At 34.3% G+C, this 26,985-nt stretch overlaps 1 protein-coding gene across 12 annotated transcripts in view; it reads left to right on the top strand.

Moving 5' to 3' along the window:
* Positions 1–26,704, top strand: part of ct (homeobox protein, cut) — a 172,554-nt gene extending 145,850 nt beyond the window's left edge. For 6 of the 12 annotated variants that reach the window (XM_074143030.1, XM_074143032.1, XM_074143022.1 and 3 more), the window contains 14 exons: positions 9,739–9,920; positions 10,046–10,146; positions 10,847–11,005; positions 11,285–11,801; positions 12,657–12,928; positions 13,764–13,933; positions 14,422–14,585; positions 15,153–15,514; positions 16,445–16,680; positions 16,780–17,038; positions 18,269–18,630; positions 21,955–22,143; positions 25,183–25,448; positions 25,966–26,704. In XM_074143030.1, coding sequence (XP_073999131.1) covers positions 9,739–9,920; positions 10,046–10,146; positions 10,847–11,005; positions 11,285–11,801; positions 12,657–12,928; positions 13,764–13,933; positions 14,422–14,585; positions 15,153–15,514; positions 16,445–16,680; positions 16,780–17,038; positions 18,269–18,630; positions 21,955–22,143; positions 25,183–25,448; positions 25,966–26,554 — 3,828 coding nt within the window. In that variant the 3' untranslated portion in view covers positions 26,555–26,704. The remainder of the gene's footprint in view (positions 1–9,738; positions 9,921–10,045; positions 10,147–10,846; positions 11,006–11,284; positions 11,802–12,656; positions 12,929–13,763; positions 13,934–14,421; positions 14,586–15,152; positions 15,515–16,444; positions 16,681–16,779; positions 17,039–18,268; positions 18,631–21,954; positions 22,144–25,182; positions 25,449–25,965) is intronic. The other 6 variants (XM_074143023.1, XM_074143031.1, XM_074143027.1 and 3 more) reach the window with 5 other exon arrangements.
* Positions 26,705–26,985: the final 281 nt, after the last annotated feature.

Raw genomic sequence — 26,985 nt, 5'->3', positions numbered from 1 at the left:
GGGAAAAGTTAAGCTACAGCTTAATCTAGAGATAACTAAGACCATGGTGATAGCAAAGGAATGAGATCATCATATAGGTACAGGTTAATGTTGATACCTTCAAGTATCTGGGCGCCCTTCTGTCCCAAAAAGATACTCTGAATGAAGAGATAAGTGAAAGAGTGGCTACCGCAAGGAAAAGTCTTCCAAGCTTCGAGGCAAGCTTTCTTAGGAAAGCCAGAAGTCTCCACAAATAGTTGTGTATAAATAACCATATTTAATTATAAATTAATATTCTGAGAACTAGAAACAAATAATAAGGTAACATTATCTGATTTGGTCGAGATTATGTTTTTTATTCTGCTAATAAAGAATATAATAGATCTTCAAAAAAAATATTAAACCAATTTGTTTAATCACAGAAGATTCTCTTACAGGCTTTGAATTCATTTTATGTAGAACTTTTTAACTATGGCTATTGAATGCTTTTTTTCTTTTATTTTTTTAAAACTGCGTTTTTTTACCTTTGCAGCTTTGATACGCATAATTTAGTCGCATTCACTTATTTTAGACTGACCATTCTGTCTGCTTTAAGTTGGATGACCTCTCGTTAGCCAAAAGTGGATTTCCAACCTTCTCTACATCTCTTTGTAATGATTGTCTTCACTGATGACTATGACTGATGATGGTAATTCTTCACTGAGATTTACCTTTATAAAGTACATTAAAAGCATTATTTTTCTCTTTTTTTAAATTTATTTTTAGAGAGTTTAGGCTGCGGGTTCCTGAATTATAAACTCTGATTTCAATTTATTGTATTACTTTATTTTAATTTCAACATGCCAGTGCTGCATTTATTTTTAATGTATCAAAAACTGGTGCATAACTTTAAATTAAATAAGGCTGTTTGTAACTTTAACACTGAAACCAACTCCTTACTGACTTTCAGAAAACCTAAAAATAATTTTGTATTGTTTCTAAAGTTTCATTCTGATTTTTGTCATAGATTTATCCATTACTTCTTGCATCTTAAATTTTTTTTGTTAAAAGTAAGGAATGGGATTAAAATTGTGTAAAGTTTAGCAACTAAATTTGACGTTCTCTAAATGATCAAATTTTCTCTTTTTGGCTCTGAAAAAGCCTTTATTTGGAAATCTGAAGTATGAAGTGGTCAGGGCCGTGACTTTACTAGCAACAGAGCCAGGCCAAGATTATGGAGTAGCCCATTGCTTCCACATTCTGGTCCCAGTATCCTTCTGCTCAAGAAAGATGGACAGAGATGCGCTTTTTTTTTTTTTTTTTTTTTTTTTTTTTTTTTTTTTTCGCATCAACAGCTGAGGTTATTAGCGCCCGGAGCTTTTTCCAGTGCACTGCCGGCCTCCGGACAGTGTTCTCTCGTTACAGACAACATTGTCCATCACCGGACAGTGAGCTGTAAGAAGCTCCTAGGAAGAGAAAATCTAAGGGTCAGCTGCTGGATTCGAACCCGGGACCTCCGCGTGGGAGTCCAGTATGCTAACCGCATAGCTAATCCCTTCCCTAGATGCGCTTGTTATTGACATTGTTCTCCGCAATTAGATTTGACGTTCTCTAAATGATCAAATTTTCTCTTTTTGGCTCTGAAAAAGCCTTTATTTGGAAATCTGAAGTATGAAGTGGTCAGGGCCGTGACTTTACTAGCAACAGAGCCAGGCCAAGATTATGGAGTAGCCCATTGCTTCCACATTCTGGTCCCAGTATACTTCTGCTCAAGAAAGATGGACAGAGATGCGCTTGTTATTGACATTGTTCTTCGCAATTAGATTTGACGTTCTCTAAATGATCAAGTTTTCTCTTTTTGGCTCTGAAAAAGCCTTTATCTGGAAATCTGAAGTATGAAGTGGTCAGGGCCGTGACTTTACTAGCAACAGAGCCAGGCCAAGATTATGGAGTAGCCCATTGCTTCCACATTCTGGTCCCAGTATACTTCTGCTCAAGAAAGATGGACAGAGATGCGCTTGTTATTGACATTGTTCTTCGCAATTAGATTTTTTTTGTTAAGCTGCGTTATTTTGTTAAGAATTGTTGATTAGGGAATTCAGTATGCAATTACACTTAGTTCTGTTTGGTTTTCTGCCGGAGACAATGTGCCCTTTATTTGAGAATTATTATTGATTGATCGAAAAGATGAAGGGGTGGAATTATATATATACAAAGGGAGAGAGATGAGTTCTATACGATGGGTGCGTGGATGATTAAGGTTCCTCAGTCTTTGCAGGGTTGGAACACCCTCTCACAATTAGGCAGATCCGGGGGAGGTTCTCCGGGCGTTTCTCTACTTACTTCTCTTACTAAAATCCCCGCGGCGTCCTCAGTACGTACAACCGAACACCACCCCAACTTTCCCAATCTATCGATTAAATATTCCCCTTGGTGGAAGGACCGTATATGATGATGGATCTAAGAGGGCTGTATGATAGGAAACGGGTTGGGCACCCAGTTTTAGATTCTAACTGTCAACCCCTTTCGCGAGGGTCCTATTCCAAGAGGCTAGCAGTGGGCTAGGTCTTGTGCATTCTCTACGTAGAGCCAACTCTTCACAGTTAGCTTTAACTTTTCAACTTGTATCATCCAACTTCTCTTTCATTATTCTCCCTGAAGAAGTAAATAACAATAAAAAGTTGTCATCAAAAGAAAATAATACATTATTTGAGGCAACCTTTTTTTTTAAGCTATTTCTAAAACCAACAATAATTTGGTAATTTGTTCTCTTTTAATCTTCCAAGAAGTTGATTATAGAAGAAAATTATTTTTCAGCTCATTAAATGGTTCTAGAGACAGCAGTAACTTCATTACTGCTTTTAACAGTATACTTTTCGAATTATCCATCGAATAAGACCCCCATATTGCTTTCTCTTGTTCAGCTAGTAAAAAGAGAAAGAGAAAAAAAAGTTGTAGTCTTGCAGATTGTTGATTTCAAGATATTACCGTCTAGAAAACAGATCAAAACTCATTGAGTACAACAAAATACTTATTTAAAGCCCATCTGTGACTATGACATCGAACTTTGGGTTTCAACTAAATGCTCTAACCTCTAAAGGATCCAGTTCTTACAATCTTAAATCCTTCCCTCCATAGTTAACGTTCCCTTTATCTGTCACTTTATCAATCCATTTACACAGATTTAAACATTCCTTTTGTCGGCACAAATTGCTAAAAAATGTTACAGAAAATTGTAAAAAAAAAACTCTTTATTCTAGAGAATTGATTTTAAGCGATTATTTCTAGAGAATTTAAGGCACCACTTTAAAAATAAATGAATTAAATAAAATATTGTTATTGTCTATAATTTTTTCCTCCCCAGGCGAGGCTTAACGACCAATTAGGATTCGAACTGGTGATCTCTCAGTTACAAAGCTTCGCTCGTGATCACTACACTAACACTCGCCCCGATCAAATTTTATTAAGCATGACTTAAAAGATATATATTTTCGGTGCACACTCAAAAAAAAATAATTAAATAAATAAAAACAAATTCTTACGATTATAATAAGTGCTATTTCTAGAATAAAGGATACTAAAAAGTTGATGCGACAAATAATAACCTGGAATGTCTGGAATATAATCAGCGATAGAAAATCACAGAATTCCCCCAACCTACGCAGACATTTGGATTCAAACTTCAGGAGTACCTCCTGCCTGATAAAGTGAAGTGTTCACGCTTGTGTCCATAAATAGTTCCATGGATGTAATTCCCAAATGATTTTCAGCTGTAAACTTCTAATTTCCACCAGACTTACACCAAAGATGTGTTGAGTATTGTAATGTAAAGCAAAGTAAATCGAAGTAAAGCATTAAGTTAGGAGGTTAACTGTCTGGTACTATCTTTAATCCTTCATCTACTATAGGCAAGTCGTTTTTATAGAACTTAATTAAAAAAAAAAAAAAAAAAAATCCAACTAATTTAAACTGAAATCAAACATTTATTAAAAGTTATATTTACAATATAGGCGAGCGGTTAGAGGCGAGACCTGCAAAGCTAATATGCATTGTGGTACTGGGTTCGATTCCCCGGTCTTAGGCCTTGGATTTTTATTTAATGGTTAATAAAAGAAATTTACAGTAAAGTATGAGTCGCCTCCGTCCACGACACCTAATTCGGTAGTTGGACGTTAAGCCCGCCTGAAAAAATAGGCAATTACTTTACTTTACGTTACTTTTACTTTATATTTACAATGAATGTTAATTCTGAACGAAATAAAATCTGATGAAGTTAATAAATTAAAGAAAATGAATATTACAAAAAATGTTTGCTGTCAAGTTCGATGCTCATAAAAACAAGTCTACCGTTCAATTCATTTTTTTTTTTATTTTTTAACTAGACCAATTCGATTCTTTTTTAGAGAGACGTTCTAACGTCCGATTCACAGACCTAAATCCCGGGTCACCTCTTACACTATTTTAATAAGTATAATAACAGAAGCTATTGTAATTTTGAAGATTTTATATTTTGAGATTTTTATGAGAAGTACGAGGGTCGTTTGAAAAGTTCGTGCAAAGTCAGAGAGATAGCACTACTGGCGCGTATCGAGGTTATGTTTAGTTAGTAGCATCTCTTGGAAGAACACACACCAAGTTTCAGCCAGATCGGTCTATTTCTTTGTGTTTGGCATTCGTTTGAATCGAGGAAGTCGAGTGATTTTCAAAAAATGGACGAAAAAGAATTTCGTGTGTTGATTAAACACTACTTTATGAAAGGCAAAACGCCTCAGGAGACTAAAGAGAAGCTTGATAAACATTATGGTGACTCTGCACCTTCGATTAGAACAGTTTATAAGTGGTTTCAAAATTTTCGGAGTGACCAAAAAGGCGAAGACCGTTCCTTCGGCCGGAAAGATTATGGCGACTGTCTTTTGGGATTCGCAAGGAATAATCCTCATCGACTATCTGGAAAAGGGTAAAACTATTACAGGTGCATATTATTCATCGTTATTGGACCGTTTGAAAACCGAGCTGCAAGAAAAACGCCCACGATTGGCCCACAAAAATTACAATATTACAGAATATATTGTATTATACCATTATTTATTAGAATTTAATTGAATCAGATAATTGTGACGAAAATTCCACGCATATTTACAAAAATTTACGATTGGTTAACCATTTAGATATGTTATTAGCTCCTCTTTTGTGAAACTCTCCTTTCCAAAAAAGCGAATGCGAAACTCTTTAAATGTCGGGACACTCAGCGAGAAAATGATAAGTAATTCTCTGGCAAGGACATATCGTACAAAGATCAGAGGGAAACCTTCATCATCTCTAAAAAAAAACTCTATAATTAAGATACATAAGTTCGCCTCTCGCTTTTATAATCCAGGAGATCTGATCTAGAGAGTATTTATTGTTCATACAGTGTTCTCTCGATGTAAACAGCCATGTCCATCACCGGACAGAAAGCTGTAAGAAGCTCCAAGGAAGAGAAATTGATAGAAATAAGTTTGTGTTTTTTTGAAAATTTCTTCATTTATTTCTAATCTACTTATCGTGCACACATAAGCTTTTTCGAAGGTTTCTAAATGGTTAAAATTACGAGATGAACTATGAATTGTTGATTAATTTAGCTTTTCTCGTTTTAATAAACCCTTACAACTTGACTTCTTAAACTGAAAGTTATTTGTTAAAGAGATACATTCTTTATACATAGATTCTCATAATTTTGACTTATATAAAATTCATTTTAGGATAGTTTAACTTACGGATTAAAAGAAAATATTGGTAAGGATTAAAAGAAAATATTGGTAAGGATTAAGTAAGACTCAAATGTTCGGCAGTTTTTGTGGTGGAGTTATACGGTTAGGCTTTCAGTAAAGAATATGTAACATATCCCGAGCATCTAAAAACCTCTATTTTGCTTGCAGAAAAAAAGAATAACATTAACATGGGTAACAATAATTTGTGTTATTATATCCAGGATGAAGTGAACCAGGGTTTCGTTCACGACATCTAATTTGGTAGTTTAGACATCTGGGGAAAAAAAAATAGTAATTACTAAGTGTGTCATGCAAGTCTTCAATAGCAAATTTTTTTGGATATCTAACAAGGAAAAGGTTTTGTTAATAAAGAGAGTTGAACATAGTTTGATGTGATTTATGGATTTTTAATTCTTTTATTTTTTTTTAATTAAAATTTAATGCTCGAATTATTTCCCAGTTAATTACCACATTCATTACAAAGTATTTATAATTTTTATCTATCAGTAACTCCTATAATTATATATAGCACACTAAGGATTTTGTAACCGTGTTGGTTACGCGACAGTAATTAAATAAATACTGAATGAATCTGCAGTTCCTAATTAATTATTATTATTTATTTTTTTAACTAATAAAAATTCACGACTTATGTAACAATAGTTACATCTAGAATTAGTTTGCATCAAGATATATTGATGGAATTCATTTTTTTTGGTTAACAATCACATTGTCTTTCTTTTATCACAGATTACGTAATTTATTTTATTTTGAATCTTACAAATTTGGGATGAAAAGAAGTTCACTTCAATATTAGTTGGGTGTTTTCAGCAATAATATTTTTCGAGTAGTTTTTGACAATCAAATCTTATACTACTGCCGTACTGTGCACTATTAATACTTGTTCACTTTAAAGGTATATAAAAAAATAATACTAAAAAGTTAATAAAAGTCTTAAGTTGAATGGTTCTCTTTAACCAATTTGCTCCAAATTTGGAATTTCGATTAACTATTTAACTTTTACACGTTTTACGCCACACGTTGATATATCACTCTAGAGCAGTGGTTCCCAACCTTTTTAAGACCAGGGATCTTTTTAATAATATTTTTGTTGTTATCAGGGACCACAGGTTCAATATCACAATAAACTACTTTTAGATTTTAAAAATAAACTTCAATTAACATTGTGATTATGTTTTCAGTTATATTATTGTGCTTTTTGAGCTTTCATTTTCTTAACAAGAAGATGGGTAATCCTGGGGATTGATGAGATTGTTTAAAGCGACACGCACATCATCATTTGCTTTTTAGTCGACTCCTGGACTTGTTTTTAGACGCTCTACGTCCCAATCACCGCGCCGTCGCCGCACACGTGGACGCATGTCAAATAATTATTATTTTAAAAATGTTAAGTTTTTTGCGGACCATATTTTAGTTCTTGCGGACCCATGGTGGTCCGCTGATCACAGGTTCGGAACCACTGCACTAGACACAGATAGTTTCATTATAATTATTACACTTATTATGAGCGCGCAAAGGCGTGGGTCAAGGCCAGAAGGGCCAGGGCCATAAAGAGGGCAAACAAAAGATGGAGGGTAGATGAAGATGGAGAAAAATTGATACTGAAGAGATGAATGTGTAAAGTAAAGGATACAGCTATTAACAAATAGCTGTAATTCTGTAATAGCTTTAATACAAAAAAAAAAAAAAACGCACTACTACTTCTCAAGAAGAAAGCTTCCAAAGTGGACCGCTCTAACAAAATAATCGCGTCCTGTGTGACGTCCCCATATCGCAGAACGCCGCGACTACCGCTGGATCGCTGCCCGACAGCTTTCTGTGTGCCTAAGGCCTAATACTACAAGGAATACAATGTTTTAAAGATAACTAACAAATAAATGTAAATCTCAAATAAATCTTATACCTACCTGCAGTTTTCTTCATAGTGCGTATTTACCGCTGGAGACTGAAAATTTAATTGTAATTATTACACTTATATCACTAATGTAATGAAGATTCAAAAAAGTTAACGAAATATTTTCCTGAAGTAAAAGAAAGTAAAATCTAGATAATTTTATTGGTGAGGGAGTGACTTACGGTGCCACTACGTCATCAGCTACAGCCCGCCTACTTCACACATCCCGTTAGCCAATGAGATTAGCCAATCGTTTTTGGTAATTATTTCTAGGAAAAACACTATTTAAATTTTTTTTACTAATTTTTCCCCCATAGGTATTTGATAAATTATTGAATAATGCAATAAAAATTGATATCGTAAAAATGTCCAAATATACAAGTTTTGAACGTTATATTTCCGGTTTCATACTTCTAATGTAATGCAGAATCAAAAACGTTAACGAAATATTTTCCTGAAGTAAAAGAAAGTAAAATCTAGATGATTGAATGAAAGTGAAAGAGCACCATTTTATGTGCTGGATAACTGTGCTTTTATTGGTGAGGGAGTGGCTACGGTGTCACTACGTCATCAGCTACAGACCGCCTACTCCAGACATCCCGTTCGCCAATGAGATTAGCCAATCGTTTTTGGTAATTATTTCTAGGAAAAACACTATTTAAATTTTTTTTACTAATTTTTCCCCCATAGGTATTTGATAAATTATTGAATAATGCAATAAAAATTGATATCGTAAAAATGTCCAAATAAACGTGTTTTGAACGTTATATTTCCGGTTTCATACTTCTAATGTAATGCAGAATCAAAAACGTTAACGAAATATTTTCCTGAAGTAAAAGAAAGTAAAATCTAGATGATTGAATGAAAGTGAAAGAGCACCATTTTATGTGCTGGATAACTGTGCTTTTATTGGTGAGGGAGTGGCTACGGTGTCACTACGTCATCAGCTACAGACCGCCTACTCCAGACATCCCGTTCGCCAATGAGATTAGCCAATCGTTTTTGGTAATTATTTCTAGGAAAAACACTATTTAAATTTTTTTTACTAATTTTTCCCCCATAGGTATTTGATAAATTATTGAATAATGCAATAAAAATTGATATCGTAAAAATGTCCAAATAAACGTGTTTTGAACGTTATATTTCCGGTTTCATACTTCTAATGTAATGCAGAATCAAAAACGTTAACGAAATATTTTCCTGAAGTAAAAGAAAGTAAAATCTAGATGATTGAATGAAAGTGAAAGAGCACCATTTTATGTGCTGGATAACTGTGCTTTTATTGGTGAGGGAGTGGCTACGGTGTCACTACGTCATCAGCTACAGCCCGCCTACTCCACACATCCCGTTCGCCAATGAGATTAGCCAATCGTTTTTGGTAATTATTTCTAGGAAAAACACTATTTAAATTTTTTTTACTAATTTTTCCCCCATAGGTATTTGATAAATTATTGAATAATGCAATAAAAATTGATATCGTAAAAATGTCCAAATAAACGTGTTTTGAACGTTATATTTCCGGTTTCATACTTCTAATGAAATACAGAATTAAAGATTCTTATAATTACCTCTAGTCATCTTCAGAGTGCTTACCACCCACTAGACAGAGGAAAGCACTAATACCCCCTCTCAGCCCCACTCTTTGAAGTGTCCTCAAATTTTTCTAGCAAAATTTCTTTTTAAAGAAAATTTCAAAAACTAGATAAATCGATTTAGTAAGATGGCACTTCCAATTGGTTGATTTAGTCAAAATACTTATTGTCAGGGTTCGTTAGTGGCACGCTAAAACAGTACCAACATCAAATTTGAAGATTTTTATCGAGTTTATGCTCACCAGACACTCTATAGACAGATACGCATACAAATCACTATGTAAAAGCCAATGTTCTGATCTCAGGTTGATTAGTATTGACGACAATCATCTATTTAGTAGAAATCTTGAGTTTCAAAAAAATATAATAAAACAGAATTACTTTTTTGCTTTAGAGAAAGTCAAAATATGTTTTTTTGATACCCAAGATGTAAACCACATTTTAAAAGTTCACCCATGCATATTTTTCCTTTTAGCAAAAAATTAAATAAATAAAAAAATATTATCTTTAATTTATGTTTCAGATTTCCCAACTTTTGGAAGACGTACAAAGATTACAAAATAGTATTGGAAAATTGCAGGAAAATTCTGCTAATCAAATAGCTAGGCTTGAAGAAGAACTAGAGCATAAACGACAGCATATCTGTAGGCTGGAAGCTCGCCTCGAAGCCCAAAAAGATTACAACGAACTCAAGCGGCAAGTTAGGTAAGTTTGGTTGATGGATTCTGTTTTTTAAATTTCCATTGTTTATCCTTGCTTGTTTCATTATTCTCACGTGTTTTTACTTTATTTTAAGAAAAAAGCTAATTATAAAATTATTTTTATTCCAGTAATCTAAGAGGAGAAGACATGTGTAAGCAGGAGGAACCAGAAAAGTGCCCTTCGGAGCTAGCTAAACCTCCACCGTCGATAACGCCGTCTGAAGTGCAGAGTAAGAAAATTTACCTAATATCTAGATCGGACAGTATTGCATAATCATCAAATTCTTTTAATCCATACCATGCACTTTCTTCCGTAGAAAGATTAAATTCAAATTGTCACACAGACCCTAGTGTGTCAGAGCTAAGGTAACTTATATCACTACTTGAGTTGGTCATTACCAGGGAATTTTTGGAGTAGAAAAAAAAACGAAAATAAAAAAACAATCAACCTGAACAACAATTTAATCTTAACGCCGGCTGGTTAGGGCCACAAATCGTCTAAAAATTTCATGAGTTGTCATTTATTTTGATGTCTTATTCCCAGCAGTAAATGCTATGCTTTGACCACAGTATGTTCGATTGATTTTTTTTAAAAAAGAAGCTGAAGCAGCTGGTTTACAAATTTAACGCTGAAAACCAAGAAATTGGAGGGTGAACCATGGTATTTGAAATGGGCAGTTAGTAGTAGTGTAACCTGGAAAGTAAAACAAAAAAAGATTTGATCGCTTTTCCAAATTTTTTATTAACCTAGTTCAGCGTTGGATCCTTCCGACAAATGGTCTCTAGATAAAAAAAAAAATGAATGATTAGTTATTGTTCTTGACCCAACAAAATCTAGTAGGGCTTCAGGAAATGAAGTTAACTAGGGCATAGAGGTGGTAGGTTAATGTCTCATTTAAGTAATTTTGTTCTTTATTTATTTGTTTGTAGCAGGTAGCGACGTTCCCACTCTACATAACGTGGAAACCTTTGGTTCATTTCTCGGAGAGGAGATAGTGGCCAACTGGAGGAGATCCGTCGAAAGGACGATCGTCTCGCAGTCAGCTAGGCCTACCCCACCTCCAAATACCTGGCCTGGCCAATATGAAGGTAGGCTGAAAATAAAAGGGACGAGTTTCAATTCTTCTGAGTTTAAATAATAAATCTAACCGGTTACTCTGCAATTCAAATTTTTAAAGTTGGCCTTGATGGAAGCAATTAGCTAGGTGTTATAATTAATATTATCGCATTGCAATTAGTGGTTAAAATTGTTCAAAAATATTTAAAACTTAGATAATTTGCTTTAAGCTTACTCAGACCTTAATATTCTTTTGGGAGCAAAATGTTGTATCAAAATTGTATATTAATAAATTAATATTTTTCATTTAGGTAAAGTGAAATCTGAAGAGCCGAGGGAAAGGGATGGCGACAAAGGTTCACCAGCAGGAGATGTCCCGTTAGTGAACGGCACCTCCAGTCCGACAAACCATGAACAAGAACAGCCAAGCAATAATAACAACATCAACAGCAGCAGTAATAACAACAAGAGTAGTAATAATAGCATCTCTGGAAGCAACAACAACAGTAACACATCTACCACCAACAATAACAACAGCAATAACAATAATAACAGCACTACTAATAACAACAATAATAATAATACAACTAATAACAACAATCCATTGTTGGCTAATGGTATGTGTGCTAATATGAGTGTAGGACTGAACAACAATGTCCTACCAGCTGGCGGTCCGCTTAATCTGAACGATGTGATAAAAAGTCCATTCAGATTTGACGACAGATCGCCCTTTAGATTAGAAGATCCTGGCTGTATGGTTGGCAGATTTGGGGAATCCTTGATACCTAAAGGAGACCCAATGGAGGCTAGACTCCAGGAAATGCTTAGGTAAAATACAATTTAAATAATTTTAAACTTAAATAATTTTTTTTTTATGATTTAAGGCGCGTAAACAGCTGAGGTTATTGGCGCCCGTGGCTTTCTTCAGTGCACTGATGGCCTCCAGACAGTGTTCTCTTGTTACAGACAACACTGTCCATCACTGGACATGAACTGTAAGAAGTTACTAAAAAGAGAAAATCTAAGAGATAGCTGCTGGATTCGAACCCGGGACCCTTGCGGGGAATCCAATACGCTAACCTCATAGCTAATCCCTTCCCTAAATATGGTATTATTTCATTACTTGTAAGAAATAAATGCAAGGAAGAATTGTTACAATTATATGTTACATCTAATTCAATTCAAATAGTAAATCCAAAGCAGCTATCAACTGCAATTTTGTCATCAATTCCAACCTTTTTTTGTCTTTATGATTTATGGTGCGTCAACATCTGATGTTATTGGTGCAATTTCAATTATGTCACCCAATGCTTTGGTTATGTGGTGACAAACCCTCTCAACCTAATCGCATTTTTTAATACGTTGTTTTGAGACAATACGCCAAACATCAGTGAATCAACCTTAATCTTGGGCAAAGTCTTGTCCAATTTTGCTAATTTTACTTCAGTCAAACGCGAACTATGGTTCAGCCTGATATTGCAAATTAGCTTTCATGTTCTATCAAATGTATTGTACAAAGCTTTTGTTTCCAAATCTACTGAGGCTAGTCTCAGTTTAAATATGACTTTTATATTAAATATCGAACATCCTTTGTACCCTGGCAATCTGTACTACCGTAGGTAGTCCTCTTAGGTTATTAGCGCCCATTTTATTATTATTAATATATTATTATTACCATTTCAGGTACAATATGGACAAATACGCCAACCAAAATTTAGACACCTTAAGTATAGCCAGGCGGGTAAGAGAACTGTTATCCATACACAACGTTGGTCAAAGGCTATTTGCAAAATATGTGCTCGGCCTATCTCAAGGTACTGTCTCGGAACTTCTGTCTAAACCAAAGCCTTGGGATAAACTGACTGAAAAAGGCAGAGATTCCTATCGGAAGATGCACGCATGGGCTTGCGACGAGAATGCGGTGCTGCTTCTAAAATCCTTGATACCAAAAAAAGGTGACTCTCTTTTTTTTAACAAATTTGTTGTTAAAATTAACATTAAATTTAATAAACTGAAAAAAGTTGAAATTGTCAAACGTTTCGGCATTTTGGCTACTTCAATGGCTTTGTTGCGATATAACAGTGTCTTTAGTTTAGTTGGTTTTAGTTATTTGAGCTGTTATTTTTGAAAGTGGTATAAGTCCATTTTTCCATGTATCGAGATATTTATAATTATAATTATAATTATTAGAAATGGGCTTATTCCACTTTCAAAAAAAAAAATTTTTGTGATAACATTTTATAGTCAAAATTCTTTTGTTGACGTTATAAAAAAAATCGTATTCTATTGAATGTATTATTATAAATATGGAAAGAATGTGTCTATATCTTACTGAAATTACCATTAACTCATTTTTTTAATAATTGGACTTATACCACTTTCAAAAATAACAGCTCATTAGTTTCTTATCTATAACTGAACCGACCTGAAACGAAATGTAGTATTTCATCTTTTCTGTCCAAACGATTTTTGCTTCTGTATCTTCCCCTATCGAACAGACTCTTAAAACCTGTGCGAAACTCGTTTAGTAATCCTAACAATAATACAATGGTAGTTATAACCAGTACTAATTTCACACAGAAATACCGTTTAAGGCTCTAGTCCATGACTTAGGCAATTGTGTAAAAAATGTTTACATTCTTATTTCACTTTCTTTGAAAGTTATGCATCTTGCTCACTATTATCTCAAGTTCGAAGTAAAATAACTTTTTTAAAAAAATCATAAAACGCGAGCAGATGAGGCTCGTTCAATTATCTTTACCCAGTTGAAACTCCTCACTGGTGTGCTAGGTAAAGATAGCGGTGGAGGTGTCAGTGTGCTCGCTGGACGTGGCGCCGAAGCGGAAATGACTGAGGAAAGGATAGCGCACATCCTGAGCGAAGCCAGTCATATGATGAAACCACAACATCCTGAGGATACCCACAGTAATGATGATTCAAAGTCACCAAATCATCCTCAGGTATTATAAATTTTATTTTTTTGTTTTTGTTTTTAATTTTTTGGGTTCCTTTGAGCGGTTGGGTCAAAATGAACATTTCGATCTGTGGTAGTCATAGGATCCACAGTTTTCGAAATTATACACAATCCTTGCTGCCAAGCTAGGACACAGAGTTGGCTCCTTCTTGGTGCCATCAGGTTGACAGATAAACCACGTACCCTATAATCAAATTGCCATAATTTTAGGAGTGTAGGATCATCGAGCTGTTCTAGTTTATTACATAATCCATTGGTCAGGATTTACGTTAGACGTGTAAATTCGACTATAAATCATTATTGTCAACAACTGGACGATTATGAGCGTCCCTAGCAGTAGTCCTTGCCTACACAAAACAGAAAACTGTGTTCATCTCTACCAAACCACAGTGCTCTCACCTTAAAGTTTTACACGAGCCTATACGTGGCCACTTCAAAAATCATTATTCACTTTTTTTAAATATATTTTTCCAGAGCTCTGAATCACCTCTTGGCCGAGATAATTCCCAAAATCGCCGGCTGAAAAAATACGAGAACGATGACATATCACAAGAACAAGTAGTAAGAATATATCAAGAAGAACTGGCGAAATTAATGGGTCGACGGCTAGAAGACCAACCATTTCCAGGGTACCTAAAGTACTATTAAATTGTTTATATTTTCTAATTATAATATAATTATCATTCTAGAATGATGGGTTGAGTAAAAAAAAAAATGAAAGAGCACTCTTCAATTAGTCTGGCTACTGGAATCTCATCATACAAAAGAAGTTGTAATGAAGCCTAGGTTTTCATCAATATCCTCACAGAAGTAACGCTTTTAAAAGAATTAAAATGAAAAGAAAAAACCACTTCATATGCAGTATTTGTAAATATCATGTATCTTACAAGGTGATACACCATAAAAGATGTTATAAGGTTACCCTATAAAGCAACTGAAATGTTTCATACAGCTTCAAATCTGATATCAAAAACATAATACCACACCCTGAAGAGGTTGCAAGTCTTTTTTTTACTCACTCTGGAGTTCAATTTATGCTGGCATAAAATGAATGAAATATTTATTCTTAAAAACAAAACTAATTATAATTGCGAATGAAAAATAATTAAGTTTTATACTGTCAATCAGATTTTTTTAATTCCTGGATTTAGTTTGTATACGTTTTGTTTTATTTATTTTTTTTAATGCTGACATAACAATTACAGATTAGTGTTTCCACATTTTCTGAGTAGCGGTGGCTCGGGTGAAGATGTAAGAATAGCAATGGACGCATACCAAAGAGAGCTAGCGAAATTGAACGCTGGTCCACCGGGCGGGCCGTTACACCATCCACTTGCAGCATTACACGCGCAAAGTTTACAGGCTGCGCATAACGGAATTGCGCAAGATTTATCCTTGCCTAAACCAATTAAAAGAGAGAAAAGTGCGACCGGAAGTAGCGGTAATGGTGGAAGTGGAGGAGGAGGAGGAGGTGGTGGTGGTTGTATAGATGATGATAAGAAAGAGGATCAAAGGCACGGCGGCAGTGGCAGCGCATTCTCGCTTGTCAGACCCAAAATGGAACCAGGTAAACTTAATGAAGTATTAGAAATTTGTTAAGATGATACTTAGTCTTTTAGATTACATTTGCTTATTTATACTTACTGCCCAAGAGTGTTCGTTCACAGGGGTACGACCATGTTGCCGGTCCCAAATAGTGCTGTAGGAATTATGCAGCCTACATTGTGCAATATAAGTACTTATATCTAAAAGTATGGATGTAATAAAAAAGCACCCGTAACGTACATCGTTCGATTCCTCTCATGATCAGGCTTTAAATCTCTCTTTTGACATGGTCAAAAAAGAGGGCAAAATCTCTTACGGAGTCTCAATCAAATCTTGCAGTAAATTCATAGGACCAAATAACCCATTCAACAAGATGGACTTTATTGTGTCCATACTGGAAGAATGATCTCCCACCTTATCATCTCTGTAGCTACAGCTGAGTAGTGCAGCTATCTCTCTTTAGCCCAATCTCTTGTGTGATTCTTCTTTTCATATCTTTGGTTTTTTTTAAGATCATCCTCTGATCCGTACAAAATTTATCTTGCTTTCAGTCATCTCCAAACAAATTGCTATTCCTAAGATCACTTCATTTATTTCATAGTAGATCATCTGGGTGCTTTATCATCTACAAGAACTCATCTTGCGAGATTGAATCCAACATAGTAACATCCAGGTTCTAAATCTTGTGTACATCTGATTGATAGGTTTACATATAACGAACAATTCCGTTGTGCGTACCGAAGAAATGCTAATAAAAATAGGTCTTTCTTACGAGCTTTGTTCTTAGAATAAAAAATAACACGCATCCAATTACATGTATCAGTTTGAATAGCAAAGTCTAGAATGGGGAGATTTTGTCAGACTTGTGTCCTGGGACACTAATGGGTAACATGGTTGCCAAAATAATGGAAAATGCAGGTTCTTTTTTTTTTTAATTCAGTAAATTTTGAAGGTTCACCTCTTGGTAATGTTATCCTACCACCGGAAGATGTGGGTAACGGATCAGGAGCAGCGGCCGTTAGTCCCCTACAGAGGATGGCATCCATAACAAACGCCCTCATTTCGCAACCTCCTTCGCAGCACCATCATTCACCATCTCAACGGCCGCTGAAAGCTGTGCTTCCACCTATAACACAACAACAATTTGATCAGTTTAATAATCTAAACACTGAAGAGATTGTTCGTAAGGTATGGAAAGTAAATCATTTATTTAAACACTTTCTACTTTTTTTTTATTATTAAACATATTTATTTATTTTACAAAAAATTTAACATTATTTTTTACAGGTAAAAGAACAACTAAGTCAATTTTCCATCAGCCAAAGGCTATTTGGTGAATCAGTATTAGGTTTATCCCAGGGCAGTGTGTCTGACTTGCTGGCGCGACCGAAGCCTTGGCATATGCTCACACAAAAAGGCCGAGAACCATTTATTAGAATGAAAATGTTTTTAGAAGATGAAAATGCTGTGCATAAACTGGTAGCATCTCAATACAAGATTGCTCCGGAAAAACTAATGAGGACTGGTGGTTATGGTATTAATCCTAGTAAGTCTTTCAATTTGATTTTTTTTTTTTTTACTAGAAAATCACGTTTTCAGGTATCCAATAAATTTGAATTAAACCAGATCTATTTGTGTGCCAGCGTGCACATGTGAAAGAGATTTTGCCTTTTTACTTTTTCTTCCAAATGTGAAACAACCGCGACTAAACTATGAAACAACACCAGCCCCGAATTATGAAATGTAGAATAAATAAAGTATCAAAAAAAGGAAAAATATGATAGATGATACAGTCAAAGATCCGTTTAATAAAAATTAAGTAATTTAAGGACAGACGAATTAACTTGATAGATTGCAAAGCTGTAGCAACATAATTGTAGACTAATTCAGTTTTATTGCTTAGGATATTACAAATTTAGCCATTCAATAAAAAAAATTGGTCTCAATAACAGACTGGTACTAACAAATCACATTGTTAAAAGTGAAATCATATATATGGCCATCCTTGAATAAATTTATGGCCGGCGAGATTCACCCTAATTTTACAAAATTTGTTTATTACCTCCAAACGGATTGACTTACAATGTAATAATGAACTAAACCCATTTTCGAAACATCAGAATCACAAATGTAACATGTATGTCACAAACGAAAAATTTTCTAATTCGAGAAATCTGGCCCAAAAAATTGTGAGCGCTTTTGGATCTACTTTTCTTTTGCGAATAGTTTTTTAGAAAATGAAATTTACCGAACCAAACATAAATCACGCTTGAACATAATGGATGAAAACCTGCAACTCCTTTCAACAAATTTAAAGCGACTTGCAACGGATAAGTGAATGAGTTGAGGAACAAATACCTCACTAATTAAATAAATTAAATATTTTTCGACCATCTCATAATTGGTCATTATTATATTATCTATGTTTATAGGTATGAATAATAATTAAAACAATAATAGTAATAATTAATTCTATTATGAATTTTCAATGCAAAAGGTTTTTATGGTTGGTCCAGTCTAATAGATATACATATTATATAACTTTATAAGCGGCCCGCAGGCTTATAATCAATTTTCAAAGATCATCAAGACCAGCTAGATCATGGTTTGGCATGATGGAACTCTTGGCTTGGTCCAAAACAATAAGTCTTCAACAATTCCTGCGCTGTTTACTCAACCTTGTATTTTTCTACCAAATAAACAAATTAATTACATTTTCTATCATTTCATATAATTTTATGGAATATTGCTAACATTAATAAACTTCTCCAAACAGGTACGCCACATTCAAAAGGAATGCCAAGTGGCTGCGGAAAGTTTGGAGGAAATGAAGCATACCTACACAATTCTGGTATGCACATTGCACAACAGCATACACCGGCGCCTCCGCCCGTTTCCCCTCTTACACCACCAGATGTAAAAAAATGTATATTACCGCCGCAACAAGGCAGCCAGAGTACGGCCTGTCATACGCCAGTTAGCATGCAACAGTATCCTGGTGCGCCAGCAGCCTTAAAAAGTCTACCACAAGTCTCACCTTCGGTTTATGAAATGGCTGCCTTAACTCAAGATCTGGATACACAATCCATCACCACTAAAATCAAGGAGGCACTGCTTGCCAACAATATCGGCCAAAAGGTAAATTAAATATGGTATTTGGTGTTTATGATAAGTATTTGTGGTATTAGTAATACCACAATGGTTTCTAGCAGTTTGATTTTGTACAGCTTTCAATTTTGACTTAACGTACTCCACTCTAAACTAATTCTAAAGACTGGGGCCACCACAAAAGGTTGTGTACACTTGGACCGCCACAAGTAGGCTCTTTTTGCACCCCTGCTTTTATCTTATTATAATCCGGTCAAGGTTTATGTGTGCCAACATTGAGGAAAAAGACTATCTGTCTCAGTTTCTATCTAGGAGCGAAACAAGAACTTATTCATCAACTAAATGGATCCTGCACGAGGCCCATACTATTGAGTGTTCCTTAAGGAGGCAGGCGCTGTATCTCTTCTAGAATCCTCTTTATTCGTTTTTACTCTTGCAAAGGAGGTGCAGTATGCGGGAACGTACTTGGTGCCTCCAGAAACACTCTAGTTAGGGTATGTTTCCTTCTGAGCCACTGCTTTAATAGTCTCGCAGGCAGTTCCGCACGAGATGCAGTTTCAAAGCATGTAAGCGGCGTTAAGATCCCTTCTTTTGCCAATTTTTCAGCCTTTCCTATTCTCCTCAAACATTTCACCTAAAGTTTTCCAACTCCCATCTCTTTTTCTTTAAACGTCCATCCTTCCTTACGCTAAGCCTTCACTTGTGCCTTAATATTTCTTAAAGGGATGGGGAACGCAGATGGTTCCATGCTATTCATTGCAGGAACTCTCCTTTTGCCAGGTATCTATTGTAATCTTTTCTCCTTTATTTTTAAAGTCATTAATCTCTTTCATTCAGGTACTTTCAAAGCTTTCATTTTTGAAGTCTAAGGCCATTACGGATTGAATGACAGTGGGAGGCACTAAAAAGAATCACTCTCATTTTAGGTCTGGACATTAACATTCTCCAAATTGTTGGCCTACTCGATGCCTCGAATGGCTTTGTGCTTGGCAGCTAACTCAGTATAGACTGTTTTGGTTCGTTGGGGATCCTAATTGTCTCAATATAGAGTAAGATTCGCACTATAACGGTGCCTTTCTTTATAAAAAGAACAAGTTACCTGCTTATTTTTACAGGCGAAATTTACGTCCAAATTCCGATTAGTTGTCGTTTTCGCACGGAGGCTGATAGTTAACATACTAAACTTCAATTTCTCTTATTATCATATTAAATGAAATCCAAAGTCAAGACTGGGAATTGCCCATTACCAAAATACAACTTAGCTTTGCGTGCCGCGCTTTCTCGGTTACCACAACTCCTCTAAACTATTATTATTATTTTACGAGTATATATATTATTCTTCTAATTTAATCATAATTAATTAAGCGTGCGTAATCTAGGCAATGGCCATGGAGATAGAATAGAGTATCGCAGTTAGTCCAAATCTATGTAGATGTTTCCTTAAACGATAGTGCCCAGTAACCAGGTCCTCGTTACCTCAACCTTCGTTTTGCCAAGAAGATGGATTGTGCTTGTTTTCAGGGTTCGCCAGGAAATCCCTTTCACAATTCTGCAACTCTCCACCAATAACTAGAAGTTTCCTTCAGTTAACAAACTTTTAGACTTTTCTTCATGTTGTTCGCCCTTATTTGTGGTTCATCATGCACTCAACAAACAATCCATTTTAGGATGGTCTCAACAACCTTTCCTATTATATTTCTAATCTATCAGCTGATTGATTTCAACCAATCAGATGAGAATTATAGCTATAGCACACCACTAAAGTTTACTGACCGTTATTCACAGATTCTATTAAATCTTTGATGTTAGTTGGTAAGGTTCCAGTTCTTCTGCATGTTGTTTTCAAATGGTCTTTAAAGATTAACACAAAAGTTTGGCTATTACTTGAAATTTTAAAGTAATAAATTACTATTACACATAATTACTTTATCAATAATAAGTAATTGAAATGTTACTTTGATCATTATTATTTTGATCTCCAAGAATAATTTCATAATAGTCATGAACAAGAGCAAGAGGTAAATAACACCAAATTGAGTTTTTTAACTATCCTAAGACTATAAGTACATATAGAATACATTTACAAAGAAGGGTGGAATATAATATTCTAAATAATACATACATTTTTTTGTATAATAAATAAAGAAAAGTAACCAATTCAATCCTTTGGCCCTCCTTTTTCATAAAATTAAATTCAAAGATAAGAAAAACTTACATAACTCCTACACTATACCAAATGGTAGTAATTGCACTATAAGCCTGCTTTTGCACAATAATTAGTCATATTATTTGCTTTAAAAAAAATTAATTATATCCCTTCTTAAATGTTTTTTTCATTATAGAATATCAAGTATTAATAAGAAAATACTACAAAAACATTTAAATATTCAGAATGAAACGTACAATTTTTGTGGTTTCTCTTGAAAGGCATTAGGACTTTTTTAAAAAAAAAAAAAAAAAAAAAATGTTTTTCTTGTTCAAATGCTTCTTTCCGTTGAACTTTCTTAGTTTTCCTGATATTTAGGTTATCTGCTAGCCACACAGCCTATTCTACAATTTTAGCCTTCTCTTATCAAATAGGTGTTTTAAATCCATCATAGAATTCCTTTCTTAATTTTTTGTTTTTTCTTGTATCATTTTCTAATGCTATACCGAAAAAAACTATTTTTGTCTGTTATGTGGAAAAGATAATTAAGGGAGGCTATAGACTTTTCTAAAATTACAACAAATAAATGGCAGCAATAAATAATTTACAACAGATAACAACAGCTGTGATAAAAGGTTTTTTTTCTTCTTATTCTTTTTAATAACATGCTCTACGAATAAATGAAGCCTGAATGTTCAAAATTACACTATAGGCTGGCTTTTTTTCCAATATACTTGCACTTGCGAAGTTGTCCATTTCAATGGTGATTACTGCTTTGTATTATTGAGGATCTGAAGGCTCGCTAATAGGATAGTTGAAACGTGCTCTAATCACAATGTCATTTTGAATTGAAAAACTTTGTTTCCATTTAGTGTTCAGTTTATTTGTCAATTTCGATCAGTCGTATTACTGTTTTCTTGCTTTATTCGTTTGTGACTTTTCTACGTGAGAAGTGTGATGAAGTATTATTAACAAATTCATAAAAGGTAAAAAAGTTACATTATTTTATTTTATTTTTTCCATTAGAAGTATATATCTCTTTTTTTAGAAACAGATATGTATTTTATCTTAATAATAGCGATCATTTATTAAAATTTTCACATTATATACGCGTTCAGGGTTCTTATTAATAGATACAAAAAATAAATAAATAAAACAAACGTTAGATGCATGTTAGTGATGGCAAGGTTATAATTGTTCGCTACCAGATATTCGGTGAGGCAGTGTTGGGCCTTTCTCAGGGCTCTGTCAGTGAGCTACTTTCCAAACCGAAGCCATGGCATATGCTCAGCATCAAAGGCCGTGAACCATTCATTAGGATGCAGTTGTGGCTGTCCGACTCGAACAACATAGACAAACTACAGGCCATCAAAACAGAGAGGAGAGAACTCAATAAGGTATTAAATTATTTCTTTGCGGTAGCAGCTTTATCTTTTATCTTCTTTGTTTGATTATTATTACTTTTTTAGAATCATATGTTTTAGAATTTTTTTTATTTTATTTATTTTTGCAAAAATAGTATCTCACTTCTGTATCATTTCTTTACGAGCAAAAGTTTTATTTTATTTTCATTAAATCATTAATTTGTAAATAAAATAATGAAATTAAAAAACATTCATGTCGGTGTTCTGTCAAAGGACATTTCTTTCCAATTTGTGCAAGAGGGTAATTTGACGAATAGGCGATTTTCGTCTTTTTCTCTTTCTTTTTGATATATTTTGATTTAATTCAATCGGATTCATTTCCACCGTTTCCGCAATAATTAGGAGTCCGTTGTCAAACTATTTCTCTGCTCCCTTTTTGATGGGCTAAGTTATGAGGATTACTCAATAAAGTCAATAAGAGTCGATCGCAGCCAGAAAGGTAGTCGTCAGTAATATTATTTTCGCTTAATTAGTTGAAGTGTTAGGCGGCATTGATAAGTGGTTTCCAGTTAGGTAAAACATGGTAGCTTATTTTTGTTTTGTTTTTTCTTTTTTTGCTGGAAATAAGTAAAAAGTAGGGTATTGTTGAGTCTAAAGCATTAGCAATGTTTGTTTTTGTTTAAGGATGTAAGCCGTTTAACTAATATAGGACGACAATAACAATAGTATCACTTTGGTAGCTTGTCCGGATCTATTTTTGTTGCCAGTTTAACGGGACGTTTCCTCTGTTTTATTACTATTATTATTATTATTATTCTAAATCTAGTTACTCGTCGCCAAATTTACCTGCTCGTATACATGTGATATAGTTAAGCAGTGGTAACGAAGCTCGCAAGTCTTCTCTTCTTTGAAATTCTTTACAGAAATTGTATCCATTAGATTTTGTGTAGAGTTGCTTATACAGTTTCAGTAAGACACTACTCTCAAAAAATTGCGTTCAAAAACTTTGTGTAGAATGGCTTCCACTTAACAACGTTTCCTTTCAAACATTATATAGTTCTTCAGGTTTGTGCAGAGGACTTCCACTTTTAATCAAATACTATATTGCAAGTCGTAAGACGTTGAGATTTATTTTAAAAATAAATTTGTCTCCAAAGTAGACTCATTTATAGCATAGTAAATTAATAATTTCTGAAATTAATTTCATAAATACCACATAGCATGCATAATTTCTGTTTAATAACCAGTAGGCGTTAATATTTTATTTTATTTTGTCCATCCCTCCTTTTCAATCTGCAATTCTCAAGTCACTTTTATCCTAGACTGTACATTTATCCTGCACTGCATGCTGAAATGAATGAAAAAAATATTTGCTTTACACTATAGAATTTAAGTTAGATATGCGAATTTATTCAGCATTGAAATTCGTTTTACGTTTGTTGTTGGTGAGATTTTGGATTACAAAATACAAATTATTATAAATTCAGTTGAAACCTGAACACTTAATGTTTTTTTTAAATTATTTTTACTAATGTTATCATTGTTCGCTTATGCGGGAAAGTTTAGTTAGCCCTACGCCATCTTTGGATGGTGTCCCACTAGAGCTTGTATAGCTATCCAAAAAAGAACTATTGCTGGACTGCTATGCTGAGTCCAGACCAGAATTAATGCCCTTAAATACATGTAACAAACTAGACAACATCTTAAAGGGAACAGTCTAACCACTCTTCCACAGTAGGTTCATCTAGCCTAATCTCTTCACAACCTAAACAGTCATCATATAAGTAAAGCTAGATAGACGTATTTCCCTCTCTGTTTCACAAATTCTACAAAAGCTGTCTCATATAAAGAGATACTTTCTGCAACACATCGGGATCTAGGATGATGATGGCTTGTGAAGAACAGGCCAAGCTCAGAGACGTTACCACCCACATTAGGGTTACAATTGATACTATTGAATAAGGCACCTCAAGTGGCGGAGGTACCTAATTGCATATTCATTCTGGAGAGAAGGTTAAAATTAACAATTTTTTTTTTTCGGGTGCATCGACTGCTGCGGTCATTAACGCCTCCAATCATTTTCTCTTACCTCTTTCGAGCTGGACCATCATGTGCAATGTTCTGGCGTCACACACAACATCTTGACCAGCAAGGTAGTGTGGAGCATTAGAATCAACAATAAGTGTACAATAAAACTCATATCTCGAGCAACTACTTCCATTAAGTCCTCACATCACTAAGATTCCTGGTAGCAGACCACAATGTTCAATTGAAAAAAAAACTCTTAATAAACGCCTCAGTTTAATATAAATTATAAAAATTGTTTCGCAGTGACAGGTAAAGTTTTAATAAACAAGACAAAAAGAGACAATGCTGTTTCAAAGCTCGCAGCTAAAATTATTTTAAAGAGAAAAAATAACACATTGGTAAAAAATGACTTGACAAAGAAATATATTTTTTAGTTTCTGCAATATTTTCTTCTTTTATAAATTATGGAATAAATAATGGAATGGCATGGACTGTGCCTTCTGGCTTTTTCTATCTACAATATTATCAATTAACTAATTAATTGAAGGTCATACAGCACTTTTTCAAGGGGTCAAACTTTTGGATTTATCAAATTGATCTTCGATCAATAATTATTTTTAATTTGCAACAGATATTCCTATTATATAACGTTTATTTGAATTGTGATTTATAATTTGCAAGTAACTTGCCAATTAGTTGGGTTTTACACGACCTTTTTTTTTTTAAGACTTTCTCCACAACCATCAATTTTTTTACTTTACAACATACATGCCCCAGCCATGCCAGTTTTCCTTTAATTTCCACGCCTATATCTTATCTTGCCTTTAGCTCTTTTTTTACTTCTTCTACACCATTTTCTCTAGTTTAGTACCTAGTATCTACACTAGATACTCTCCAGACGATCTTGATTGTAGGCTAAATTTTTCAGCGTTCAAATTATTTAAAATTGTCCTTCTCGTTACATTTTCTTGTTTGTCAATAATACTAAAATTGAAGCATATGTTAAATGATAATTTTGTTGAATTAAAAACAAACGTTTTCCAGCGGCGGAGAGGTTCTGGTCAGCAAGACAACAGTAGTGATACCTCGTCTAACGATACTTCAGAGTTCTATCACAGTGGGGGAGGCGCCGGTAGTCCTCCGTCGGCCAAGAAGCACAGGGTCTTCTTTTCGGAGGAACAAAAAGAAGCATTAAGACTGGCATTTGCCCTGGATCCTTACCCAAGTTTGGCAACGATTGAATTTCTTGCCAACGAACTCAGTCTCGTCTCTAGGACCATCACTAATTGGTTCCACAACCATAGAATGAGGTAAATATTCATTCATTTAAATTTTGTTAATCAATCAAAAAAGATGGTTACAAATTTTTTTGTGCATGAAGACAACACTGACTTTTGAGTTCTCTTATGTATTGCATTATGTTTATAATTCATGATTGTTTTTTTACTCATATTTTTCTTTGTCATTCCCTTTATTTGCACACCAAAAATGCCATAAGAAACCAATTTTAATATTTTATTAAGCTCATTGATTTTTAGTAGGGGCCTACGGTAGATCTATTGGACACATTTTACGGATGCCTCATTACACAAGTAAACCAAGGATGAAAAAATTAGACTGTGCCAATAAAAACAGAAATATAATAAATAACAATTTAAAGTAAAATTTGATTGTTAAAAACAAAACAAAAAATATGAACTTATTAATTCAAAAATAAATCTCATTTAGAATGTATATATATATATATATATATAGTATATAAGGTTAATATAAGATTAACTGTTCTATATCGCATTTATAGTAATAAATGTGTGTTTGTGTCTCCAGGTTGAAGCAAAGCCCACAAGGAGAGTCTCTGTCTAGAGAAGGTCAGGGCTCGGGTTTTGACCCAGTACAGTTTAGGATATTGCTGAGCCAACGTCTGGGTCTTCCTCTTCCTTTTCCAGCACCGTTCTTTCATTCAACTGCCGAACTATCAGGTGCCATGTCCCGTGGTGAACTTGGAAGTCCGCGTGAACCACAAGGACTGGACCTATCGCTCAAGCACGACTATGAAGCTGAAGAGACGGAAAGTCAAGCTGGTTCGGAAGATTCTTTCTCTGGTATGACGGAATCGTCAAGCCGTGTAAATCCTGAGCCTAGGGCTTCGCGACGTAAGCCGGCCGCTCCACAGTGGGTAAATCCTGATTGGCAACAACAGGAACCAGAGGTCATAATCAATGGAGTCTGCGTAATGAGAACAGAGGATTTCGATCGAGAAGGACGCGAAGAAACAGTAAGAGTGGAACCGACACCGGTACCTGAGGAACGAGCAACTCCGGAACGCACCCCTGAGACTCCGACCGATGAGTCTCTTAACCCTTCGCTTCCAGTTAAGCAAGAAGTACGCGATGAAAAATGGGAAAACCCATATTAAAGACAATTCATGTAATATATAATTTTAAATATATATTAAATTCGTGACATCTTTTTCCACTAAATATATATATTTATATATATGTGTAAGGTGCCAAGACTTTATAATAAACCTGATGGTATATAATAGAAATAAAAAGACAAAAGTGAAATAAAAAAATGCTTTATGTATTATAGTGTAAAAGTTATGTTAAATAGTTTATGAATTTTTAAAATTCTATCAATGATAAAAGTAATAAAGAATTGAAATCGGTATGAACATAAGTTCTTTATAAATTTTGAATTTCTTAAATTTTAAATTAGAAGTTGAAAAAAGAACGAGCTGTTTTGGGTTGCCAGATAAATGCCAGATAATTTTACACTGCGTTTTTTGTTGTTGATTTATTTCTTATTATTTTAATTGTTAAAAGAATGACTGATATTGGTTTGTAA

This window comes from Rhodnius prolixus, unplaced genomic scaffold (assembly GCF_049639745.1).
Source record: "Rhodnius prolixus isolate KJV_2025 unplaced genomic scaffold, Rpr scaffold_12, whole genome shotgun sequence".
NCBI classification, from domain to species: domain Eukaryota; kingdom Metazoa; phylum Arthropoda; class Insecta; order Hemiptera; family Reduviidae; genus Rhodnius; species Rhodnius prolixus.
Note: the sequence above shows the minus strand (reverse complement) of the source record. Positions and strands in the feature narration are given on the sequence as shown.